At 47.3% G+C, this 24,364-nt stretch overlaps 10 protein-coding genes across 10 annotated transcripts; 6 read left to right on the forward strand and 4 right to left on the reverse strand.

Annotated features, from left to right (window-relative positions):
• The first annotated feature begins 373 nt into the window (after positions 1-373).
• On the forward strand, positions 374-2,093 carry BGW36DRAFT_37575 (quinon protein alcohol dehydrogenase-like superfamily). Its single transcript, XM_046215803.1, has 4 exons — positions 374-486; positions 546-567; positions 627-1,122; positions 1,171-2,093. The coding sequence occupies exons 1-4, from the start codon at positions 465-467 to the stop codon at positions 1,819-1,821; spliced, it is 1,191 nt and encodes a 396-aa protein (XP_046069155.1). The 5' UTR covers positions 374-464; the 3' UTR covers positions 1,822-2,093.
• A 486-nt stretch (positions 2,094-2,579) lies between these two features.
• Positions 2,580-3,274, reverse strand: BGW36DRAFT_302556 (Tctex-1; the record flags this gene model as incomplete). Its single annotated transcript, XM_046211798.1, has 4 exons — positions 2,580-2,855; positions 2,915-2,989; positions 3,130-3,168; positions 3,242-3,274. The coding sequence occupies 4 exons, from the start codon at positions 3,272-3,274 to the stop codon at positions 2,580-2,582; spliced, it is 423 nt and encodes a 140-aa protein (XP_046069156.1).
• Positions 3,275-4,121: 847 nt separating this feature from the next.
• On the forward strand, positions 4,122-4,559 carry BGW36DRAFT_302677 (putative vacuolar transporter chaperon Vtc1; the record flags this gene model as incomplete). Its single annotated transcript, XM_046211816.1, has 2 exons — positions 4,122-4,155; positions 4,213-4,559. The coding sequence occupies 2 exons, from the start codon at positions 4,122-4,124 to the stop codon at positions 4,557-4,559; spliced, it is 381 nt and encodes a 126-aa protein (XP_046069157.1).
• A 2,485-nt stretch (positions 4,560-7,044) lies between these two features.
• Positions 7,045-9,123, forward strand: BGW36DRAFT_279887 (uncharacterized protein; the record flags this gene model as incomplete). Its single annotated transcript, XM_046210210.1, has 1 exon — positions 7,045-9,123. A coding segment is annotated over one exon (2,079 nt), but the record flags the coding sequence as incomplete, so codon positions are not given.
• Positions 9,124-9,757: 634 nt separating this feature from the next.
• Positions 9,758-10,904, forward strand: BGW36DRAFT_302412 (uncharacterized protein; the record flags this gene model as incomplete). Its single annotated transcript, XM_046211780.1, has 2 exons — positions 9,758-10,128; positions 10,187-10,904. The coding sequence occupies 2 exons, from the start codon at positions 9,758-9,760 to the stop codon at positions 10,902-10,904; spliced, it is 1,089 nt and encodes a 362-aa protein (XP_046069159.1).
• Positions 10,905-11,519: 615 nt separating this feature from the next.
• Positions 11,520-13,324, forward strand: BGW36DRAFT_362808 (uncharacterized protein; the record flags this gene model as incomplete). Its single annotated transcript, XM_046214398.1, has 2 exons — positions 11,520-12,049; positions 12,106-13,324. The coding sequence occupies 2 exons, from the start codon at positions 11,520-11,522 to the stop codon at positions 13,322-13,324; spliced, it is 1,749 nt and encodes a 582-aa protein (XP_046069160.1).
• A 763-nt stretch (positions 13,325-14,087) lies between these two features.
• On the forward strand, positions 14,088-15,015 carry BGW36DRAFT_419310 (uncharacterized protein). Its single transcript, XM_046219452.1, has 3 exons — positions 14,088-14,325; positions 14,378-14,476; positions 14,530-15,015. Exons 1-3 carry the CDS (start codon positions 14,240-14,242, stop codon positions 14,873-14,875), a joined length of 531 nt encoding a protein of 176 aa, XP_046069161.1. The 5' UTR covers positions 14,088-14,239; the 3' UTR covers positions 14,876-15,015.
• Positions 15,016-16,124: 1,109 nt separating this feature from the next.
• Positions 16,125-16,630, reverse strand: BGW36DRAFT_410394 (uncharacterized protein; the record flags this gene model as incomplete). The annotated part of the gene is made up of 2 exons (XM_046219136.1): positions 16,581-16,630; positions 16,125-16,520 (listed from the first exon to the last, which is right to left on the reverse strand). The coding sequence occupies exon 2, from the start codon at positions 16,443-16,445 to the stop codon at positions 16,125-16,127; it is 321 nt and encodes a 106-aa protein (XP_046069162.1). The 5' UTR covers positions 16,446-16,520; positions 16,581-16,630.
• Positions 16,631-17,668: 1,038 nt separating this feature from the next.
• Positions 17,669-19,031, reverse strand: BGW36DRAFT_362811 (uncharacterized protein; the record flags this gene model as incomplete). The annotated part of the gene is made up of 5 exons (XM_046214399.1): positions 17,669-18,406; positions 18,458-18,538; positions 18,591-18,617; positions 18,660-18,740; positions 18,834-19,031. The coding sequence occupies 5 exons, from the start codon at positions 19,029-19,031 to the stop codon at positions 17,669-17,671; spliced, it is 1,125 nt and encodes a 374-aa protein (XP_046069163.1).
• Positions 19,032-20,025: 994 nt separating this feature from the next.
• BGW36DRAFT_431023 (uncharacterized protein) lies at positions 20,026-21,496 on the reverse strand (the record flags this gene model as incomplete). The annotated part of the gene is made up of 5 exons (XM_046220915.1): positions 20,026-20,850; positions 20,918-20,998; positions 21,061-21,135; positions 21,195-21,242; positions 21,302-21,496. 5 exons carry the CDS (start codon positions 21,494-21,496, stop codon positions 20,026-20,028), a joined length of 1,224 nt encoding a protein of 407 aa, XP_046069164.1.
• Between the last annotated feature and the right edge of the window lie 2,868 nt (positions 21,497-24,364).

The raw sequence follows: 24,364 nt of genomic DNA on the forward strand, positions 1-24,364 counted from the left end.
TATTTCTGAAATCCATAGCAGGCGCGGTATCTTGATCATCTAGACTTGGGAATGGGCGGTTTTGGGATTTGAACAGATCATGGGGATATGCAATACGACTAGAATCTGACGATTGTTTTGATATATATATCAATTGATATTCATGATGGCTACTTAGACAATGTGATACTAATTTCATTTTCGATCGTGAACTAATTGGATCTAGCAATTATCGAAATAGATAAAGCTCTCGTTTATTAATATGATTAATTTCCAAATTTAAATAGAAAACCGTTCATCAATCTGAGCATATTAACATTTACTAACAAAATTATGTCTATGTGGCTCTCACCGCCTCGGGGATATCAAATACGATGGCCCGCCTAGCGTGGCACGCAAGGCTCAACCTGGACAACTCTCGCCTTTTATCAAGTGCCATGTACCCAGCAATCACACGTAACCAGACCTAATTTGCGCAAAACGAAATGAGTGTGATTCTATGCACAGGTAAGACCGACCCAACCTACCACAGAATGTACTGTCACTAATGCCTCGCCTGTATTCAGCGGGGTATGATCATACCATCCGGTACGTCTATCCCCTTTTAAAAGGAAAGGAAAAAAGCAAGAGTTCTAACCTGGGCTCAGTTTCTGGGAAGCTCTCTCCGGAATCTGCTCGCGCACCCTCCAGCACCCTGATTCACAAGTCAACCGTCTCTGCATCACGCCGGACAAACGATACCTCGCCGCTGCCGGCCACACCAATGTCAAGCTCTACGACATCAAATCGTCGAACCCGAACCCCGTGATGACATTCGATGGCCACTCGAACAACATCACGGGCGTCGCTTTCCACTGCGAGGGGAAATGGATGGTGACCAGCTCCGAGGACGGCACAGTCAAAGTTTGGGATACGCGGTCCGGGGGTCTGCAGCGGAACTACGTCCACAAGGCGGCCGTCAATGATGTCGTTATTCATCCAAACCAGGGAGAACTGATCAGCGGCGATCGCGCAGGTACAGTGCGTGTTTGGGATTTGGGCGAAAGCGTGTGCACGCATCAATTGATTCCAGAAGATGATGTTGCCGTGTCGAGTGTGAGCGTGGCGAGCGACGGGTCGTTGCTCTGCGCTGGCAATAAAAAGGTACATGATTTGATATGCATCCATAACTATATATGCTAATGACTATAGGGCAATGTCTATATATGGCGTATGATCCAGGATACCGAAGTTACTCGAATTGTCCCCATCACCACCTTCCAAGCCCACAAAGACTACCTCACGCGAGTCCTTCTCTCGCCCGATGTCAAACACCTCGCAACCTGCTCGGCCGACCATACTGCAAAAATCTGGAACCTGGATCCCCAATACCCACCCGCCGTGGCAGCCTCCGCCGCCGCACCCCCAACATCCAGCACCACCAAACCCAACGGCACCACAACCAACGGCACCGACACCCCTGCCTCCTCTAGCTCAGTCACCCTCCGGAGCACAGCTAGCGACCTCGCAGCCAGCGACTTCAGCATGTTAGGTGCACAGATCACCAATTCTGCAGCTGCAGCAACGTCATCGCAGCCGCAAGCCGCCTTCCCAGTGCAACCCGACGGCCCACCCCTAGACACCAGCACGATGACGCTCTTCCTCGAAACGACACTTGCCGGACACCAGCGCTGGGTGTGGGACTGCGCGTTCTCGGCGGACTCGGCCTACCTCGTCACCGTTTCCAGCGATCATTACGCGCGGTTGTGGGAGTTGGCGTCGGGGACCATCATTCGGCAGTACAGCGGCCACCATCGCGGATCAGTCTGTGTTGCGTTGAATGATTACTCGGAGCCGCGGTAGTTTCTTTTTTTTTTGTTCTATCTTGCGAGGGATAGCACTTTGTTTTGGCTTGGGATTATCATTTAGCATGGCGTTTTGATGGGCGTCCGGGATAGTTGGGATATTGGAGTCGGGAATGGATGGGAGCGGAATAGTTATTATTCCAGTATGCCTCAATGTACGAATTTTCTATGTTCATACATACTATATGATAGAGTAGTTATTGATATTTTTATGTCCCGTTTGAAGGTCTAGGTTTCTTCAATGTTAGTACATGGGTTTGGAGGTAGGATGCCAGAGTTGCAAGCGTATTGAGACTAAGTAGAAATTCAAGAGATGATATTTCGCTATCAAATAGCCAAAAATTCCATTGAACGAGAAAAAGGAAAAAGAAACAACAAAGTGATATAGAAATATAGACAGTGAAGCGGAGATAGCCTCAAATCATGATCATTCAAATATAATAAAACAAAAAAAAACGCCCTCGGGAAATCAAAAGAAAAATATATCACACTACTGATACATTCACTTCATGCGACTGACTGGCCAATAGAACAGAACCCGATGCGATGTGATGCTTTCTGTGGAGATTATGTTATTATATTCGAGTATTCGAGCAAGCATATCGAGCTCAGCTCTTGCGACCAGACACCAGCGCATTCTCGCTCGTCATACACTACAACACCGTCGGGACACAGCGAATGGATCCCTGGAAACTACAGCCAGGGAGACACGTATCGACGTTTTTTGGGGGTGGGGGGAGGGTGCAGGCCGACTCTTCAACTCATGGCAAACCAGGTCACGCTGACGACGACGTCCAAGCCACGCTCCTCCGCGCCTGGGTACTTGAACGTCCACATGCCGTCGCGGTTCACGTCCCAGAAGGCGCCGGAGGCAGAGTGCATGCCGCGCTTGCCGACATCGTCGGATCCGCCGGCGGCGGCTTTGTCGATTACGCCTTGCTGCACGATGGTGCTGTTGACGGTGAAGCGGTATGGGGGAGGAGATTTTTGGTCTGGCGTGGTAGCAGCAATGAGGCCTTTTAGAACGGAGTTCTAGAAGATTGTTAGTCACGTCCGATTAAATAAACTAATAAAATTAAGTGGAAACGTACAATGATGGCGGAATTCCACGAGCTGACTGCAAGATGGTCGTAGCCTTCTGACGTTTTGAGCGCGGCATCGCATGCCTATGGGAGCAAGTCACTGTGTTAGCCATAGCTATCCGGCCCGATTGACTTTGCAACTCAACACCATTGCCTTTGCCCTATATAGATATACACAGCACAGCACATTGTCTATGGAGTCGCTACGGGACTGATTGACGAACCTCAGTCGCAATTTTGGAGAGTTCAGCGGGAGGGACCGGCTGCGATATGCGAACAACAGCTGGTTAGCAGGGAAATAGATTATAAGAGGCATGACGCGTGGACGAAACGCACAAATGCAGAAGGGGCAGCAGGCTCGACTGCCATCTCGTCAATATTTATGGGGGTACGTGTGGTTGTGTGGATGCGCGTCGGCTGATGAATAGCGGTTGTATGAGGAAGCTGGCGACTTCGATTCGGAAATTTGTTAGTGTTGACGTCGCGAAATGCTAGAAAGTGCGGGGGCTCACGGGGATGACTTGGGAGAATGGCAAATCAGATTCGTCCGCGGAGGAGAGCGTACCGGTGGGCTTGACGGGGAGAGAGAGGTAAAGACAGGGCTTCAGTCGCGCGCAGTTCGCGTGGTTTGGGAAGGGATCAAGAGAAAGGAAGGCTGTATGGGAGGAGTAGAAGTGGTGGTACGTAGTACAGTAGTACAGACCAGATAGCTGATAATAAATTAATGTTTCGAAATTCAATGACACTCTGCGCGAAGCATCACCATTGAAACCTCCGTTCACCGGAGATGGGCGACTAGTCGTGTTTTGGGATCGCTGCATAGATCGCGAAGGTCCCGAAAGCGGAATAGCGTGAAAATCACTGTCGGACCGGAGAATCTAAGTCTCCGGTTCCAATGAAACGGAGCTCAATGGCACGTGAAATGCCGGAAGCGGGCTCTGGCTGGCGGGGCTCTCTCGCTGCGAGCTTAAGCTCAGCGTTGATTTCTCTTCATCTTGTGTCGCCACCACAATATCGCTCCCTGTGTTCTCTCACCAGGCTGCATCTCTAAAGGGCTCTGACTGGCGTTGCTAGACTTGTGAGTAATTGACTGAAGCCATTAACCAGCCAGCCTTGACTCAATTGCATGGATCTGCTGCTGGGCCGGAATTCCTGTCCATCAAGCTGCTGGTCTTTATCAAGACACAACACTAATCAGACTAGACCAGGCTACACCATGTCATCGCAGCCCCTCCTTCAATCTGCGCCAGGTTTGTGCTCGCAGCTAAATTCACCGCCTTTATCGTGCTGATGATCTGAGTACCCAGGCAAGCGCATCGCTCTTCCCACCCGTGTCGAGCCCAAGGTCTTCTTCGCCAACGAACGAACCTTCCTCTCATGGCTAAACTTCACCGTCATCCTGGGCGGTCTTGCCATTGGACTTCTCAATTTCGGTGATCGCATCGGTCGCATCTCCGCCGGCTTGTTCACCATCATCGCCATGGCAGCGATGATCTATGCGCTGTTCACCTTCCACTGGCGCGCTCAGAGTATTCGGAAGCGTGGACAGAGTGGTTTCGACGACCGCTTTGGGCCGTCGTTGCTTGCCGTCGCTCTATTGGCGGCTGTAATTATCAATTTCGTATTACGCATTCGCGATACTGGACGAGTGTAAGGGAAGTTGGTTGAAAATACGAACCCCGATCCCGCTATCTTCGGGATGTCTTCACTTTGTCAACCGAGGCCGACATTTCTATCATCCTCGTATTATCGTATTGCAGGATGAAGGATGCTGTACAAAAGAAGTGGCTAGGAACTGTGAATGTCCTGCCTTGCAAAAGCAGTCAATTCATTGGTTGGATCTGGAATGATATCGGACTGTCTATTGCCTACATTTATGCATGTATGCACTTGGAGTTAGAGGCTAGCTATTATTTTAGGAATGACCATTATAAGTCTGTTCGTTGAGATGTCTAAGAAAGCCTGCTACTAGACTAAAATGACAAAAAGGTTGAAAATGGTATCAAGGTTTTCTTCTTCTTTGACCTGCATTTATACTAATTATGTTAGATCAAGTTGAGACGTCTTGGGAGGTCGCCCATGGACAATATAGAAAGTTGAAAATATTATTGTATTAATCTGGGAAGAGCTCCTATGCCTTATCTACTTTCGTGGTGCTGTATTCGATTCAAAGTTGTAACTAATATCTTCGATAGTATCAAATAGGCACCACCAATCAGGACCGAGGTTCGATATCGGAGAGTATAAGAGCTCGCACGGTGATTTGTCAGGGCCGAAACAAGGTGCAAACAGGCCAGATCTAGAACGGCATCCGCTATCCAGTCGCGTTAGAGTTTGCACCCGAGGCACGCGATGTACGTTAGCATTCACTCTGGTGATGATTGTTGAGTCGTCGACGTGCAATCAGGTTATCGCTGTGCTGTGCTGGGTTGCATGCACTCCAGTGACAGCACCTACGGCCCACCGGGACCTCCGTCAGCTGTTACATACAAGCAGTACTCGATGTTACTGGTATTAGTCGAAACAAGATGCTAAATAAATATTCAATCAAACATATCTTACAACACTCACCCAGCGAGACTAAATAGTAGAGATTAGAGAGTGATGATGTATCGCCTTCGCACGGACGTCTTTAGGCTGAAGGTGACGCTGGTTTTGTGGCCGTCCCCACTACGCGGAGATCCGAGACGTGTGCTGGACCCATCCGCTAAGTCCCAGGCTCGACCAACGCCTTGCATCATTTGTATGATTATTGTCTCACAGGTGAGTCACTGACACGGGTATCCCTGCTTGCCCACGCAAACCAGAGAGGCACAGAAGACGGCAGCCAGGCCGTATAAGCTGTCTGCTGGGGTATCCCAAGGTACCTGGAGGTTAGTGACTTGGAATCGGTTTATCAACAGTCACATAATGCCTGCGTATCTGATACGGGCAACGAGTGGCCTGCGCTGATTGGCCCTTGGCGACAGGCTGTCGCGCCACGATAGAGCGAGGCATGAATGGAAGGCCAATCAGGACTGCGAACTACGCGCATTAGTGCAGATGGTGGGCCGCGCGGTGGGTGCTAGTGCTGGCTCCACTCGCTCTTTAGTCGTTTTGCCGCCGCATTCCTGTTCCTCCTGCTCTCCCTTTCTTATGTGCCATTCTGCTCTTGCTTCTTTTTGTTGAGAGAGACTCTCAGACTGAGGGCGTTATTAATAATATGCCAATAAACGAGTCTCCCGATTACTAGCCCTCCCTCGTCGCCATTTCTTGCTCCTGGCGTTTCAGCCCGACTTGGCCCCTTCTCTAATACTGACCTCCTCTCCTTTTCCAGTCGTAATCCTTTCCCTTCTCCTCCTTTCTTCTTCTTCTTCTCCTTTCCGTGGTCTTCTCCTTCTCGTACACTCTATTACACTTCTCCCCCATCCCAGCCGGCTGGACACACTACGCTCTACTAGTCAGCGCATAGTACGTACACTGCTGCGGATTTGCTGTGGGCCGTGGCATTATTAATCTGTTATTCCTACGAACTAGCCACGCTAATTGCCAGATTCCAGAACCTGCCGTCACCCACGCCAGTACCGACCAGGCTGGCTCCTTCCCGGCCCGACAGACTACTCCATCCAGCGCGACACGCCTCCCCGTCCGTGCTCTTGCCTTGTCTTGCCTGCGGTCTTGTCTTGTCTGTATAGACAGACCACCCACTCCTTTTCACTTGAATTCTTCCGAACAGCCGCCATTTACACGTCGACTCCAGCATTTTCTTTTCTTTCGACACGAGTGACCGGCCCAAGCAGCCTATTCCCAGACTCGTCCCGTCGTCCTTAGCGACGCATCGCATGTGAAGTTGCGCCCGTTTGCGCCTGCACCAGCGTTTGCATTCGCCGCCTCCCTATTTGACCAAGGACAGTGAGCAACTGTCTTGCGTTCTGGTTTCTACGAAAACCATTTTTACTTCAATATTTCCGTCAGCCTAACCCGGCAGCATCCGGATTTACCGCCTAAACACCGCAGGGGGCCCCCTGTGCACCCTCGATTTATCCGATATATTCGGCGCTGACGCCGTGAAAGTAACCTGATGGGTCGTTCATTTACACCCTTAACGACCTAAACCATTCTAGTGGTGAGCACCACCAGAGACATACAGACACAGCCAGATGGCGCTGTCGCAAGGTATCTACCGGTTACTGCCGTGGACATCTAGCTTAGGGGGAAATAAAGTCGTGGCAGAGATGCTGGTAACGCCGCCTCACCGCAAGTCGCCTGTCTTAGAGTCTCCTTCCCTACAGATGCTCAAACGCAAACGGGACGACGATCACGAAATAATCGCTGTGCTGGACGAGCACCCGCCAACAAAGTGCCGCCTCGAGAATATGAACCAAGCCTCTACGATGGACGTCGACGAGAGCAACATGAACTGGACTCCCTCGCAGGAAGGTGGCAACGAGACTTTGAAACCGACATCTGCAGCTCCAGACCAGGCACTGTCAAGTATGGCACCTTCCGTTCGTTATGGTATCGATGGAGGACAGGAATCTTCGCAAAGTGACAACCGCCCACCCAAGCCGAAGATGGAAATCAGTGCTTTACGGCAATCGTTGGATGCACAACTTAGCCTCGAGGTACTGTTGAAACATAATGAACTCCGTCTTATTGATCAGGAGATTGCAAAATGTCAGGTCGCTTTAGAACAGTTACGACGATGTGCCGAAATACCATATCCTGCTTCAGTTTCGTACGGAATATCACAATCAGTAAGCAGCGGCGACGGTTATGCTGTCCCATTTTCGGGAAGTGGTCCATCCCCTACATCACCATCACCCTGGGGTGTGGTTGACGGACCTTACTCTCGACACTACGCCAAGTGGTTGCTGCCTGATCAGCGGTTCGACGGTGGCGAACTTCCAAACGCTCCTTTACCAAGTTACGGATATATGGATACAAGATCGACAAGAGGAAATGTGACTGAAACTGGTCAGCTTGCGGGCAAATCTCGGTCTCAGCGGGGAAGTGTGAACACAAGGCTGCAAGCTCTGCCTAGTGGATATCCGCCACCCAAGGACAAGGCTGGGCCCATGATCATCAAACGCAAGAGTGACAATCAGCTAGTCAAACTTGTGTGCATTGACTGTCGAAGATTTGACTTTTCCAGCACTCAAGGGTTTATCAACCATTGTCGAATTGCTCACAGCCGTACCTTTGCTAGCCACGAAGCGGCAGCCGAAGCATGCGGAGAAACAGTCGATGTCGACGAGGCTGGGGCTGTGGTGGGTGGTCCTGTAGAACCATCCAACACCACTACTCCTGGTTACGTTCACCCTCTCATCCGAACTGCGTCTTCTATCGATAGAACATCCAAACATGGCCCTCCTACATCCTCACAATTCGAAAATTCTCCAACAACTAGTAAAAAGGCTAGTCCCAAACCAAGGAGTTTAACCTTAAAGAAATCTACTGTGACCGGCCCTGTCACTCCAAATTCCTCGTTCATTGCATCAGCTGACACCCCCCATCTATCTTCCCTTCTAGCCGATCTTGGCTCGGGTTTGAACCTGGGTGAGATTGTGGGCGACGCTAAGGTCAAGGTTGATATGAGCGCGTATTCGTCAGAAGAAGAGTCCGATGACGAGGCCGACCAGGCTACTGCTATAGACGAAGATCGACCGAAAGTTATTCATGGTGGAAGGCTGCCTGCTCGAACGACCATGCCTCAGGCCGCCTCTCAACGGCCGACGAGCAGCAAGGGTCACGAGATATCTCGCACTTCGAGCAAGTCCCGTGGTCTCAATGTTACCACACCTACCAGGATAGCCTCATATGTATCTCCGTACCCACCTGCTTCCTCCCCAGTTGTTCTGCAGCTGGATGGGGCACATAGTATGGATGGGGTGGACATGACCGAGAACCTGAGCCCTCATACAGTCGAATCAAACCAGGCACCTAGCTTAGTTAGCGACGACGATGACGAGTTCGAAGCCGCTTCGGACTCTGAAAGCCTCAGTCCGAGTTCGTCTGAAATTGGTCATGGTGAAGAACCAGATGATATTGAGGTGGAAGACGATGAAGGGACCGCAACGCCTACAACCACAGACACGAAAGCGGACCATGTAGTGACCAGCCTGAAAAGGGGTCAAGGCAAAAAGGGCGACGGAGTACTTCCACCTGCAATCGTCTCGCTGAATTCCGGTAAAGAGCGTCGCCGGGTTGGTCAGACTCCACCCGCAAACCCCAAGAAAGCAAACCCCAAGCCGCGCCAATAGGCGACTGGCGTCTTTCTTGGTCTTAATATGATCCCACTCTGGTCATTGCGTACCAAGAGCAATGATCATCTATATATACTTGGCAATCTCCCTTCTTCTATTGAATGTGTTATTTGTATTTGTTCGGGTAAATTGTTCGAGAATCAAGGCGGTTAGGCTGGATGTTGACTCGAGAACGCATTCTTACCAGCTGGACTGATTTAATCGTGGGCTAAGCGTAGACAATACGCCTGCCTTCGCCACGCCTCTCCTCGCAACAGGAGTGCTTACGATGATGACACTGTTATACTTTTTCGACTGCTTAGCAGATATGTTTTGATAGATGTTTTAATTCATGCGTGTATAGAGTTCACGTTATATACAATAACAATTCTGCAACATAAATTCAATTGATGCTTGTATTGTATTTGATTGGCCGATGTAAGGGATCGATTATTGATATTTCTCCCATATTCTACCATTGGTTGGTGTTTAATTACACCGCCATAAAAATTCCGGCAGAAAGAGAGCTCTGCTGTAAACCAACCAGACTAAGTTCTCTCCAATACAGCTCTTCTCTACCCTTTCAGACTTAATATCCCCTCATGCACTGAACAGAAAACCCCCCAAAATGCCACCCTTCCCCTCCTTCGCATCCTGGGATATCACCCCATCCACTTTCAGCCAACTCCTCAAGCTCTACCCGACGACGCTGCGGGAGAGCCACAAACAACGGCTGCTCGCCAGAGACGTGCGAAAGCACAGAAAACACCCTGAGCGATTAATCCAGAACAACCCTACATATGCGAAACAGGCCGATGCGCTACTGGAGCTAGATAGCTGGCGATACAACACACTCCCGCAAGTACTTCGCGATCGCGCGGCGCAGGCTACAGATAGCAGTAGCAATCAGAATAAGAATGAGGTTCTCAAGGCGGATGAGAAGTATGACGGAATGTTCCTACACAAGGAGGAGGCGATTAAATTGCTTGATTGGAAGCTGTAAGCGTAATCCTTTGGGGTGAAAGTGGAATCGCGCTGATTTGTTCTGGTTGTATAGCCAACGTGGTCGATTTCGTCCTCAGTTACCTGGCATGCTGAAAACCAATAAACCGATTGTCATCCGCAAGGCGTCGGCAGACGCATTCAAGGCGCTGGTCGACAAGCAGCCCTCGCTCGACGCCATTGACGAGACATACCCCAAGGACAGTCTGGATATGCTCACGGGCCCAATCCGCGCGGTCGGGCCGGCGCTGGCATCGCTGATCCTCGCGCTGGCGACAGAGGGGAAAGCGAACGAGATACCCTTTTACAGCGATGAATTGTTTTTGTGGTTATGCGTGGACTCGTTCCCAATATCCGAGAAAAATCGCCGGAATTACGAAAAGGCCACGAGGCTGATTAGGAAGGATGGCAGCGGGTTGAATCTAAAGTATAATATGCACGAGTACCGCCAGCTCTACGAGGAGGTTGTCAAGTTCCGCCAGCGGCTGAATGGGGAGGTGCGAGAGGCGGACGAAACGGCGCGACTGTTTACGACTGCGGATGTAGAGAGGGTGGCATATGTGATTCAGCATTTGGGCGTTTCGGGCTTCCCTGATGCAGCGGAGATTTTGAGGCTGGATGAGGAGAGTAAGAAGGCGACGAGGGAGGAGGCAGAGGGGGACGACGAGGCGGAAGAGATGATTCTGGGCGTGACGACGTCGAAGCCGTCGAAGCCGGGGAAGCGGAAGGGGGATTGGAACCAGAAAGGGAAGACCAAGAAGAAGAAGATATAGCATCGTATTGTGATCACCTGGTACGCGGCGTGTGATAGTGTACCGGCGGAGTTACAAAGCGGGCTGCAATCCGATTGCTGCAGGTGGGGCATCGCCTCAGTTACTGTTTACCTGCATTTGCATACACCTGCTAATTAATTCATATTGGTGGTTAGTATTATTTGTGATGATGGATGAATCAATGTGCGATAGCTCTAGCATAGCGGCCATAGCCTGCATACGTCGGCACCCCCATTCGTCGAGGCACAGCTTGCTTCCACTCGGTGACTCGCCACGATTGGCCGCAGTACATTGCCAGTCAGCCTGCTAGGGGATCACCATCTAGTGCTGCGTGTTTGTGTGAATTCCTTTGCCTCCTAGGCTGCGCTCTTCAGCCGCAAGCCTTTCCTACTTTGTCTTATCGAGTGTGCCTGGAGCTTCTTTCAAAATGGGCTGGGTGTCTGCCTGTCCCACGGCACACAATACTCCCATTATCGCATAACGATTCTTTCTCGTTTGACATTCGGTGCCACTGCATTATCTACCCATCTATCTATTGATTTATTGATTTATTCATTATTTTTCTTTCTTTCTCGTTGTTATTTTGTTCACTGTTATTCTGTAGCCACCTTGAGTATGGCGACGAATAGCTCTAGACTCGCCTCCTCCACCCCGCATACAGATTGCCATGTCACTTCCAACCTCCCCGAACGCCCTAGACGACCCCCCGCTCTCCAGGGCTTCGACCAGCTAGTCCCTGCACATCCGGGCCTGGAACAGCTCGACGATTCCACCACCATCCTCGCCTACGCGCTCACCTATCTCGACGGCGACGCAGGAATTCCTCGCTCGATACTGGCGCGAGCGGGACGCTCGCTCAGAACGTGGGGGTCGAATGGAGAACCAGCAACGGTGACGCCCGAAGAAGCTGGCATTGAGCCGACGTTATCGGCGCTGCTCTCAAGTCCAGAACAGCTGCAGACTGCCATTAACCGGCTTAAGGACTCTGGTTTGGTGGATATGGATGGCGATGGCGGTGTTTTGTGGATGCATGCCGGTACGCGGGCTAGGTGTAAGCTGTTGCTGCAATACCCGAATCGCTGGATGGTCCAGGCTATTCTGCTAGTGTGCCATGCCTTTCCTCGAGATCGGTATTTGGAGGAGGAGTGAGTTTCGATGTGGTTGCTTGTAGCTTGATTTAAAGTTGACTTTCGATGGACAGCTTTAATGACCTAGGCCCGGCTTATATCGCTCAGGTCCGACATGTACTCCAACATTATGATGCACTCGACGCAGTAGACCATGTTTCTCTGCCAATCCAGCAGACTGTGGCGTATACTCTAGTCGCTAGCTCGGTTCTATCGATAAGGGTTTGGAAGATCGCTGCTCTCGAGCGGGCCGAAGAGATTGCTGCTGGCTTTGAAGTTCGTGATGAATGCCTTGATAGGATGATCATGGCAAGGAGAACCGAGATATTCCGTCCCAAAGATTCATCCATGACGGCCAGTCTGATGGATCTCCCCACGACTAATAACCAGCTGAATGCGCTTTCCGGGGAGATCTTTTTGATCCTCTCTGCTGAATATCTCCAAAATAAAGGAGATTTAGATATGGCATTTCAACTTCTGCAGAACGTCCAGCCTATGAATCGAAACCATATCTCGACGCTGGAAGAACTTGTTTTACAAAAAAAGGCAATTGTTCTTGGGCGGATTCGTCGTTTTGAGGGAAATTTTGAAGAAGCCCGCCAAGTCCTGGAAGCGGTTTATTATAATTCAGCGTTATTCCCCGAAGGCGTTGTCGCCGTCAGTTCGTCAAACTGCGATTTAGTATCCCATCTCGCCGCAACACTCTGCGAACTTGGCAATCCCACCCAGGCTGAGATGCTCCTATCCGCGAAACTCGACATCATCCACACTTCGAGTAAACGAAAGGGCAACCCAGCCCTCCGGCTCCGTCTCAGCCTAGCCGAAGCAGTCCTCCAGCAAGGAGAGTACTGGCGCGCCCAGGACATCTACTGGGATCTTACGCGGCACATTGGAATTTCGCAGGGGCAGCAGGACTCGATGAGCGTGTGCCGGCTGAATATCGGCCTCGCACGCGTTCAGCATGTGCAGGGCAACTGGATCGCGGCGCTGAAACACTGGGAGCGCGCATTGTGGGTGTACGACAATAATCCAGGCATCAAAGGGTTTGGCACGGTGGTTGTGTACGCCTCGATTGCTTTCGTCAAACGTCAAATGGGCGATGTGCATGGCGCAACTCGGTACGAAGCGCAGGCTCGCGAATTGTTCCGCCAGACTGGCCGCAGATACTGGTTCACCAGCCTTGGGACTGTGTGGCTTGATCAGGTCATGCCTGGCCTAGACGAGCAGAAAGACATTATTCGAAGTAGCGAAAGTCTTCTTCCCATCGACGAAACTTCTTCCGGCGTTAATTAAAGCTGCTTCGACCCTATTTAGTTCATTCTGACATCCGCGTGATTTGCTTCAGGATTATCACCTGTATGCAAGGCGCGAGCAAAAGTCTGTTCCCAAGTCGAGCGATGAGCTGCGGAAAGAACGTTATGCGACTTTATTTCTTGTGATTTATTAACTTCAATTTTGACGTATCTGAATACACTTGGCCGCTAACAGTTAATACCTGTCAAACAGTGGGGCGCCTGTAACGGCGTAACAGTGTGACAGCGTAACTAGGGATAACTTTAGCTCAGCAATGTACACACTGCGACAAGAAACTAATAATTATGCGTGTTCAATTTATTACTATATCGACAACATGAACGAAATTAATTATCGAGTCACCCATACTCCTATTACCTGTATATTTGCACGTCACTGGTAGCTACGTGTGAAGTGCAGGCTGTACTAACTAAGACGTAGATAATCATTAGTCCTGTCGATCCGGAATCCTTAACGAACTTTAGTCAAAGTACTATTTAGAGCCGCAAATCAAGGCGCGCGTTCGACCACAACATTCCTGTCCTTGCCAATCAATAACATGTACCTTGTCTTGTTGCCATGTCGCATAGATAGTATGTGTTTTGTACTGCATTGAATACTGCATATTACGTGTATTGTGTATTATCGTATATGTTAATGGATGCGGAAGGAAGGGGCTTCCGATACGGGAAGGAGCTATTGACTCCTTTCTCCGCGAGCGTATTAATATATAAATAACACTGTAATGCTGTAATTACAGATGCCTTTGTTGTGGCAGGAGCTCTGCATAAATAAAGCTTTGCTTCCAGGAATCTTTTCCTCACCCCTAATCCTACCTCTACCTATTTCCTTGCTCGTTTTAGTCACTCGCTCCAACTCACTCGTTTACCCATCTCCTCAACACTCTACATCAACATGCGTGTCACTACCGCTATTGCTTCTCTTCTCACTGTCGGCCTAGCCGCCGCCGCGTCTCGTCGCGCGACTTGTGCCGCTCAGTAGTACGCCGTAACCTGACTTCAGCTCCTACCATATGCTAATATATATCCCCAGCATTCTTGACGCCTGCCTCACCTCGACTACACCACAGCTCAAAGCCTGCGAGCCAAACGACTGGCCATGTCTCTGTGAGCAGAGTAACAATGTCCTAACGTACTCATCCTCCTTCCTTCCACACATCCCTTCACTAACATTGATATTCTTAGCTGCTACAACAACTGCCCCGGCGACAGCGGCCAATTCGGCGCCGAGCAAACAAAGACATCCTATTGCAACGCCGCCAAGGCCTACAGCAACACCTCTAGCACTAGCAGCAGCCAGTCTGCCGTCGCGTCGGCTACCTCTGCTTCGTCTCCCCGCGAGACTTCTTCTTCTTCTTCTTCTTCATCTACGTCGACTGCGGGCTCTGGCCAGAAGAACGCTGCTGCGCCCACTTCGTCAAGCTCCTCGTCGCACTCTACTTCTACAGGTGCTGCCGCGGCTACAGGGTTGGGTAGTGTGCAGGGTGGTCTTGTGGCCGTTGTGGCATTGGGGTTGGGTGCTGTTCTGTGATCGGTTTGTATCATGGGCGAGTGGGAGAGGAGTGCTGGGTACTGTTCTACTGTGTTTTTCTAATCATTTCCGAACTGCATGTGTCAGATGAAGGGAATGAGTAATGATAATCGATCTTAATTCAATTTAATTCGAGTTAAGTGTGTTCCTTGCGTAAAAGGCTATTGTTTCTGTTTACAAGGTACAGTCAAGATTTTATCAAACGATAAGAGAACACTTGCAAAAGAAAGAAAAGTCATGAGTATGCTCCTTCGATTGATGATATATATTATATCTAACATCAGAAGGAAAATAGTGAATATGACACTTTATTTGTGTCAGCATATTAGTCCGTCTGAGGCACGAACACTCGTTGTCTTATCAAATTCTTTCGTCTTAACTCATGCATTATTAACTTAGTCAGTTATCCAGTTTATCCAAGCTATAGGCATCTATATGCTATATTATTCCAAACTGCCTTATTTATAGTTTAGTTTATATGCCCAAAATCTCTGCAGACTTTAAGCATATCTTCCTCAACAAGCTACATCAGCATTTTATAAGAACATGTCATTTTCAGGCAACTAGAACAAACTCGCTCTACATCCCAGTTAAGGCACTCATATTTATGAAAATGTTGCTTAAAGAAAAATAGCGCCAAATCATCTAATGCTAACATCATTACATCCCCATCGTGAAAAAGGAACATTAGTCGACAAGTTACCGATATGTTATAAATTTACAGTAAAATTGTTAGTGTTAGCAAAATAATCAATCTTCAGCTAGTAGTCTAGATAGATGAATATTAACACTAGGATGGATTGGAATATTACCTTTTTAGACGTTCACCTAGCCGCATGTTGATTGAATCAGGAGATTTAACAGTATATTGGTCTGCTTGTGGCACTTGGTTATGGGTAGAACAATACTCTGTTTTATACATATATAACTCGGCTTTCTCTTACCTCTCAACTCCGCCATTATCAACTCAGTCAATTATCTAGTTCATCTAAATTAAAAGCACTACATACCATTTTATCCGATTTCATCTCATTTATCACAAGAAATTGGGTATAAAAAAGACATATAGGTTCAAGCGATACACATATGAATGGACTGTACAACAACATTTGAAATAGAAAGCAATTCTGCACACCAAACCTCCTTAGTGTTGGATATGAAAGGATATGTAGGTTTAGGTCCATGATACATACATACACTTAGGGACTGTACCGACATTAAACAATTGAAACACGCTAGAGATTATTCTTCACCAGATCCCCGTCAGTCGGGTAATGGATTGAATGCTGGAGATTCTCTCTTTCAACAATCTAACTTGCTCTTCCAGTTCCCGTATCCTTATTTTGTCCGACTCAGAACCTGTATTTTGTGTTCGCAGATCCTTGTTCTCGTCTTTCAAGCGTCTATTCTCCGTATCTGTCGCAGCTTTCGCGGCTACAATCTGGCGTATTTTAAGAACCGCCGCCTCGAAATCCGCATCGACATCGGCATTCGTCTCCTCATTCTCTGGCTGCTCATCGGTGTCTGCGATAGAGATAAACGATTGCCGAGACACTTGTTGCTCCGGCATGCCATGACGCGAGCGGGTTTCAACTGGTGATCGGCGCGTTCGATTCGAACCCGAAGTGCCGGTACGTATGGGAGACTGTGCACTCCATTCTTAGTAACTTCTCCCTCGTGTTTACATACGCACTGGCACACATACAGGCAACGCGTCTTCCGATGGCTCAGAACGTTGGTAGTTAGCCCTTCTCGAGTTGACATCTCCAGCTGCTGATCCACAGTCCTATCATCTGATCAGAAAAGTCTCTTCCCCTCCTTTCTTCTCTACTCTGGTAGGAAAACGTACCTGCACATTTATTTTTTCTGATGTTCTCTATCCACATCCATCGTCAGTATAATCAAACACATAATCAATGCATTGGGACGGGTCTACATACATTGTACATCCCCTTCACAGCATTCATCGAATGACGCGGAAAAAATTTCTAATGGGATATAATAAGCTTCAGGGTTTGAAAATGAGACCACTTTTCAGGGTAAAAGGAGTCGGAAACATGTGTTATACTTGAGTGAAGGCCTCCCAGGTTAGATGTTGATTCTCTCTCCTACATTCAACCAACCGTTCCCCGTCGCCATCATTCCAGACGGAATTTTTTCTTTTTCTTTTCGTTTTTGCAGCTGCTCGCTTAGATGCAGTCGCTCGCTTGGATCGTTGCTTGTAGAGTGAGAAGCCTGGCGAGACTATCGAGCGTGTCCCACGGTAGGTCCGTTTTGGGGGCATGACAAGTGAGTGAGGGGAAGGTCTGGTTTTTCAACAGACAATAGCAGATTGTTAGTAGAATAACACTTTAACAAGGCCGATTTTACGAGGGAGATGGAAAGGAGGGGGCTGGAATTGTCTAGTGCATGGGTAATGGGTTCTAGAGGGGGAACATATCGTCTTATTAATCTATTATTTGTTTGTTTATTTTCTGCATTAGCTATTTGTGTAAGATTCTAACCCAGACAGGGTTAACAGGTTATCATAAAGAGTTTAGAAACTAGTAAATATTTGCTTTTTCTGTTTTTCTCTATATAGCCTATGATAGATATTGTGAGCATGAAATTGCACGATCTAAGTGTCATAGTAACACATACGCTAATAATAGTGTGCCCTAATTCGTTTCAGCTCATATGTTAAGTATAATTTCATACAACGTATATGAAACAAAGATAGATTATCATTATAAACTATCTATAAAAGTCACATTTATATAGAGTAGTGACCGTAATGTGTAGCCCTGTCAATAATTACCTAGTGAAAACAGCTTGAATGCTAGATAATTTCTCCCTCATCGACACATTAGCCTCTTTCAATTGCCTATTACATTCCTCAGAATCTTCAAGTTGCTCTTTCAAACCATTGATCTCGTCGTGCAAGACCATGATATTTGCATCTCTTTCCGCAAGTGCTTTCTGTGCGGAGGCCTCGACATCCTCTGCCCGCTGCAATTTGTGTCCTGCTGCCTCTAGGTCCCGTCTGGCGTCATCGGCCATTTTGGAAACGAGGCTAAGTGCGAGAGACATCCTCGCTTCAGAACGTACTTCCTCACACCTTTGACGCACCGCACCATTATTGTTTTTCGCTGCCCAGCCCGTAGAGAGCCGTTCTACCAAGTCGTACGTGGAAATCTTAATTTCTTTGGAATCGTCCCGCTTATAGGCTTCAGGCGAGATAATCTGCGTGATTGCATTTTCTTCCTGGCCTGGTACCGCTAAGCTGAGAACCGATGAAGCAGCTCTCACGGAATTAGACGAGGGTAGGCAATTGGAGAAATGGCCTGGAGTTGCATTGGCGGATTGGCGTTGCGAGTCGTGTCTGGAAGCAGAGGACCCTGAGTTATCTAGCTCTTCGTTATTTTCTGGGATAGAAACATGTGACAGCTGAGAATCCCCATGCTTGAGTATGTCACGACACGGAATACGGGGGGTTTCGATTGTTGACTGGAGTACTTGGTTGGAGTCTGAAGCGCTGATACTTTCGGGACACTATACATTCAATTGTCAATCCTCACTTCGTATCAAGCACGCGGTACGTACAGGCAAATCGTCCTCTGGAGCCGCGGAGCTTTCATAGATAATCCTTCTCTCGTTGAAGTTTGCCGCATAGGGTCCATATCTCTACGTTCATAATCAGATTATCCCTTCTTCGTTCTTCGTCATCAAAACAAACCCTCTCGTTTAGTTCCCGAACCGCAGCCTAGATATTTGAGAAAATATCATCAATATCAATCCAACGCACGTGCACTGCTACTTTGAGAGGGCAGGTACATACACCGTATATAAACTTTAGATCCCGAATAGAGAGGAATGGGTAGAATGTCTAAGGATATCAATTGATATAAGCTTCAAGAGTTGGAACAAATAAAATCAAAACCACGATTTCTTTAGGCAAGTAAATAGGGAGTTTGTGTACTTGATGAAACTCCTCCCAGGGCAGATGCAAATTCTTGTCCCTGCATTTAACCAGTTCTTCCTTATCGCGCTCGCAGTACGCATCGAATGTCATTTCCCTGCGTGCATTGCGATTTGGGTTTCGTGATCGTTTCTCAAGAAGAGCGAGTTTCTCCGGTTGTATCGAAAATGTTACTCGATAGGACCTTAGTGTATGCATTACAGCGAAAACAGTACTGATGTTGGCCCTCTTCGGAGTTCTTCTAGCAAGCTGTCAACATAAAGAGTAGAGAAGCAGTAGAAAAAGTTTAGGGAAAATTTGACGTGGGTGAGACAGGTTGGACGGTATTTAAATAGCTTCTGATGGAACCGGTGAGTAGAGAAGGGGAAAACATTTCCCTACTTTTGTCTTCCATCTCCATCTCCAGCTCTGGTCTTTTTCTGTAAATTTAATCTTACCAGAGCGTGTCATACTTACAACAGGGAATTCAAGGACTAACAAGAATTTTCTTTTTCTGACCCGTTTCTATGTGGCCAATAACAGCAGGGCTTTCACGAATCGAGTTGCCCTCGCGAGAACCGAGTATGAAAGTACATGGACGGATGACTCAAGTGTCCGGGCAACGAGCAGGACCTCGAACCAACTTGGGACAAGATCGTCACGAAACAGCTCATGTTCAGTGTCTATTCTCTGGGAAATAATTTCCATAGATGTGACGGCATATCTATTGGTTGCCGATTTCCCCTAAATTCAATAGAAAAGCCACATCCCACTTCTGCTTTCGCCCTTAGCTGTACGATAGTCACTACTTCTTCTAGGCACTCAATAATATCTCACGGTTAATATCTTCGCGTGGGTGTGATTCTTTATCCCAACACTTGAATACAGCCTAGACTTTTTCATTAAACGAAACCCGTGTTAAGTGATATAATATATAAAATCTCGTGTCAAAAGAAGACGACCGTGGTAAAGGATATAATATAGAGGAGATATGGAAGAATAAACGAAGGAATGGAGGGGGGAAATAGAGAAGGGAATGGATTAAGAAATTACTAGGTCAGTATAGTCCGGTTAGGGCAAGAGTAGGGCAAAAGTTGAATTTGACCATGGGAAAGTGCAGATATCATTCCTGGCCTTTTCCCATAGCTGTAACTGAAATATCTTCACTTTCTATAAACTCAAGACAATTCTTTGAATAGAATGTGAAGATAAATTATGGTGCAGGTGGAAAAGAGGGGGCAGGTGGTACTTCGCTGTTAGGCTGGTATTGAACACAGTGGAATATATAATATAGTTTGCCGTGGAGCGTGCCATTTTCGGCTTCCAATTGCTTGATCCTTTCCTTGTCTGCTGCGGATTCCGTCAAGCTTTCTTTTAGCCTCTTGTTCTCGTCCTGTAAGGACTTTATATTCTCATTTTTGTCAGCAACTGCTTTCTGGGCTTGACGCATTATCTCCAAGGCTTCTAGGCGCTCCTTGGTAGCATCCCCAAGCAATTCGTGAAAAATTCCAATTGCAAGAGCTTTCTTTGCTTCATGCTGAGATACCTCGTGCTTTCGTCGCACACCGCGATGTTGTAGTTCTGCGAAGCTAGCGGTAAACTGTTGGGCCAAGTCGTACGCAGCAATCTCAATTCCACCAGGACCGGATTGCTCATAAGCCCCAGTTGAGACGATATGCACGGGTGCACTGGCTTTCTGGCTGGATACTGACGAACTAGTTGCTGCTGTAGCGATCGGCTTAACAGGCCATATGAGATTAACTGGGGGCAGATTTGTGGGATCCTGGCCTGCAGCAGGAGTGACCTTTTCTGATGGTGGTGGTGGTGGTGGTGGTTGTTGTTGTTGTGAGTCGACTCCGGGAGTAGAGGGCTGCAAGTCCTTATTCGGACTTGCGTTACCTGGTGGCTCGGTGGTTCCTGGGAGGGAGCTTTGTGGTGGCTGCTGGTGATGCTCATTCCCCAGACTGACATGACTAGTGGTATTCTCAGCGGCTGGTTGGGGTATTTGGATGGAGTCTGAGCATATGCGTTTCGCGGCCTGTCCATCAAAGTGTTAATAGGCTCGCACACGTACACTTATTAGAACAAAACACGAAAACACATACATGGAAAGTGTCCCCCAAGGATTCGGGGGTTTCACCTGCCGTCCTTTTGACAGGCATCACGGGTGTCGTCAAATTTTGTGTCTAATTACAATGTGAGACGGGTTTCTTCTCTTCGTTATATGTCTCAAATCATGAAAGCATACATGTATGTTACCAACAGCAGGCCTTCCTTGTGACTGAGTGTCTTCCGTTGACAGGGCCGCCGCCCTTTTAGTTTGCTATCCAAGGATTTAGTTAATGCTATCAGACTCAAAATGTTCAAGAAACAACCGCTTACATTATAAGCCAAATGTAAAGCGCCGGGGGTACGACTTGGCCAATGTTCCTAAGGAATTATAAGCATCAAGGTTAACAAACAAATACCCTTCGACGTAGCTTGTCTACCTTTTGAAATCTCTCCCACGTCATATTCGGAGATTGTTGGTCCTTAAGACGAACCATTTCTTCCCTCTCGCCAATACCCCATTGTTCAAATGACATTTTCCCTTTCGATTTGGATGGTTTCTCGCCCTTCTCTAGAAGGGCGAGCTTTTCTGAGGGTATCGAAAATGTCACTCGATAAGACCCTCTTAATCGCATTCCCAAAATGTAGTACTCAAAGCCTACCCCTCCTCAGAGGAATTTGGGCAGACTATTGGCCAGAAAAAGTTGAGCAAGATTGGTATAGTAAATAGGGCAGAAAGGAGGGTATGTCATTCAGTCAGTTTCGGTGTGAAAACCTGTCAGGAGAGAGAGAAAAAAAGCATCCTCGACACCCGAGCTATGAGCACCATCCGTTTCCAAATTTCAATCTCGACCAGTCTCCCTTAGGATGCGACGGGGAGTTCAGAGGCTAGCCAGGATTTGCTTTTCCCCCAGCCACTTGCTACTGCGAAAAATGGACTGTTTACGAATCGAGCTTCTCCCATGCCAGAACAATATGAAATGCCATAGATACGAAAGATACGAATCAAGTCGAGACAAGATCATCCGGGGCTGCCCACGTTCGGCGTCTATTCTTTGTGGAAAGAGTTTCTATGAGGCTGACAGGATAGCCTATTGGGTTGCTGGATTCCCTTGATATCAATAACAAAACCCGGCCCCACTGTGGTTTCACCCTTAGTTCCATGATAGTTAAAAGTCAACACCACACTTCTAACTTCTTCTAGGTAGTATCACATGGTTCAAAGCTTGGCGTGGAGGTGCCCCAGCCATATGCGATATGGTGTTCATTAGCGGATGTGATACATAGCGGATAGCCTTGTGGAACACCAACAAATACAGGTACTGTCGATTGGCTGATTTGATTGAGTGGCAAGTGATAGTCATGCTCAGATGTAAACTTCCTTTCTGATTTCCTAGATTCCGTCATGGGACCTAAATCAGAGGTGTATTCGTACGTACTCCGTAATCGAAGCATCGAAGCGAAATAACCCTAGAGTTAGGGTTTGGCCTCCCGAACCCTATTTAGGCTAAGATAGCCGTGCACCTAGCTGCTCGGGATAGAGTAGTCTCACCACCACTACAGAGGTGGGCACAAAAAGTGGTGAGAATGTGGCACCCCCTAATTCCTTTAGTTGTTATTTTTCAGTTTTATCAATACACACTCATTAATAAGACATTATATAATGACCAATAAAAATCAAACATTATATTTCAATTTTTTAGTTTTTCATAAAAGGGGTTATTTGATATACAACCCAGCTAATAAAATACTGGATAATACTCTCAATAGTATTTATTTTATTTATTTATTCAAGTTTTATGACCTTACGCAGCTATGAGCTATGGAGGTCTCCACTCAATAACAAGGCTAGTGTATTAATGGGTTTGGCGCTTCGCACGACCTTTTGTGCCTCTGTACTCATATCACAAAATTCTGGAGGATGAATATAGTCAGAAGTTAGAATTGTGGGTTAGGAATGCATGGCAAGATGTGCCGAACACGTAGGTGAATTGTCTGGCTCATGCTGCGGTATGAAACCTCTACGGAGTAGTTTCTGCACCATTTCGACTCCCTATTCCCAGGTTAGCCCACTAGTTTTATTTCCATTGGCGGAGGAGGCACAGACGGATATTCCTTGGATCCGTAATGCTGAACAGGGGGATCGATTTCAAGTCCTGACCGGTAATGTGGAGACTACATGTACCTGACAGGATGTGTCTGCATGTTAATATAGATACATATAGTAGTATACGCCTGGAAAGTCTCATCCTCAAATGAATAGAAGCAGGTCATCTTAATTTAATATCCTACCCCCGCCTTTTATCCCTCAGGCTACTCATAAACCGCTAGTTATTTGAATCCGAATGTGACACACAGAGTGAGAGAAATCCCTGAGCGAATATTGAACATTTAAACTACTATTCTTTTTAATCTAGGCTATCCTTAATAGAATCATAATAAATGAAACATATCTAACTCCCTTCGTCATTACAATCATAATTGATTGCTTTAAGTTTTAAACAGGAAAATAGGGGTTCCCAGTTACCAGCGTGTAACTGCTAGTAACTGCCCTGTAATGGTATAATAATGCTTCCATGCTTGAGATATTTTCTGAAAATTCATATATACGCAATAATTGCTATGTAAAGTGACTTAAATTATCTATATACATATATGCAAATATGTCTTTGTCTCACTGTCTGCCTTGAGATGAATCAAGTAGTTGTCAAGATATGTGTTTTGAGAGAGCCCGAGTGACCTCTGTGTTATGGTTCGTAGGAGGGTGTTATGATAAGATTAAGATCTGTATACGAATAGAAGTATGGTACGAAAATGTGCATGCTATAAATTGGGATACTAATCACTGATCTCTTAGACACATCAATTTTGTACTCTACCGTAACCTCCTTAGATTACGACTAGGGCTACGGTAGTGCTACATACAAGTGACTAGGGTCACGATTCCTGTTTTGTGACAGTAGTATTGAATAATTTAGCGCCGCCTTTATTCAAAAAGAGGAAACATTACAAGCAGAATTTGGAAGGTTTCATGAGAACATAACATGGTAGAGTCAATATCAATTGACATGGTGGGAACGAGTACCCTTATATAATTGTAAAACCTGATGCTTCTATCTAGTGACAAGGATATGTGAAGTCACTAGTATCCTTCGGTCCGTAGTTGTTCCTACCTCTTTGCTTTTTCTAGCGGTATTATCAGTCAGATGTGAGCACTAAGAGTAACCCCATTTTTGGTGTAATGATTTTACAGCCGAGAGGTATTTCATATTTGGATAGCGCTCCATCTCGTCTCTAGGTGGATACTGTAGGCAGCAGTGATTAGCACAATGAAAGCAACAAGCTTCCAGATGTGCAATTTTGGATACGAGCCCAAAACATCCGGTCCAAATTGTTGCCATCACATAGGTGGAGATATTTATTCATTTAGTCAAATTTAACGACCTTACCCAGCTACAAGCTATGAAGGTCTCGTTTCAGTGGGAGCTGTGGGGGGGGGGGGG

This window comes from Talaromyces proteolyticus (assembly GCF_021365285.1).
Source record: "Talaromyces proteolyticus strain PMI_201 chromosome Unknown BGW36scaffold_10, whole genome shotgun sequence".
Taxonomy (NCBI): domain Eukaryota; kingdom Fungi; phylum Ascomycota; class Eurotiomycetes; order Eurotiales; family Trichocomaceae; genus Talaromyces; species Talaromyces proteolyticus.

Coding starts and splice junctions, on each gene's coding strand:
- BGW36DRAFT_37575 (XM_046215803.1), top strand. CDS start 465: ATGAGTGTGATTCTATGCACAG. Junction 487..545: donor GAGTGTGATTCTATGCACAG/GTAAGACCGACC, acceptor GCCTGTATTCAG/CGGGGTATGATCATACCATC. Junction 568..626: donor GGGTATGATCATACCATCCG/GTACGTCTATCC, acceptor ACCTGGGCTCAG/TTTCTGGGAAGCTCTCTCCG.
- BGW36DRAFT_419310 (XM_046219452.1), top strand. CDS start 14,240: ATGCGTGTCACTACCGCTATTGCTTCTCTTCTCACTGTCGGCCTAGCC. Junction 14,326..14,377: donor GCGACTTGTGCCGCTCAGTA/GTACGCCGTAAC, acceptor ATATATCCCCAG/CATTCTTGACGCCTGCCTCA. Junction 14,477..14,529: donor CAGAGTAACAATGTCCTAAC/GTACTCATCCTC, acceptor TGATATTCTTAG/CTGCTACAACAACTGCCCCG.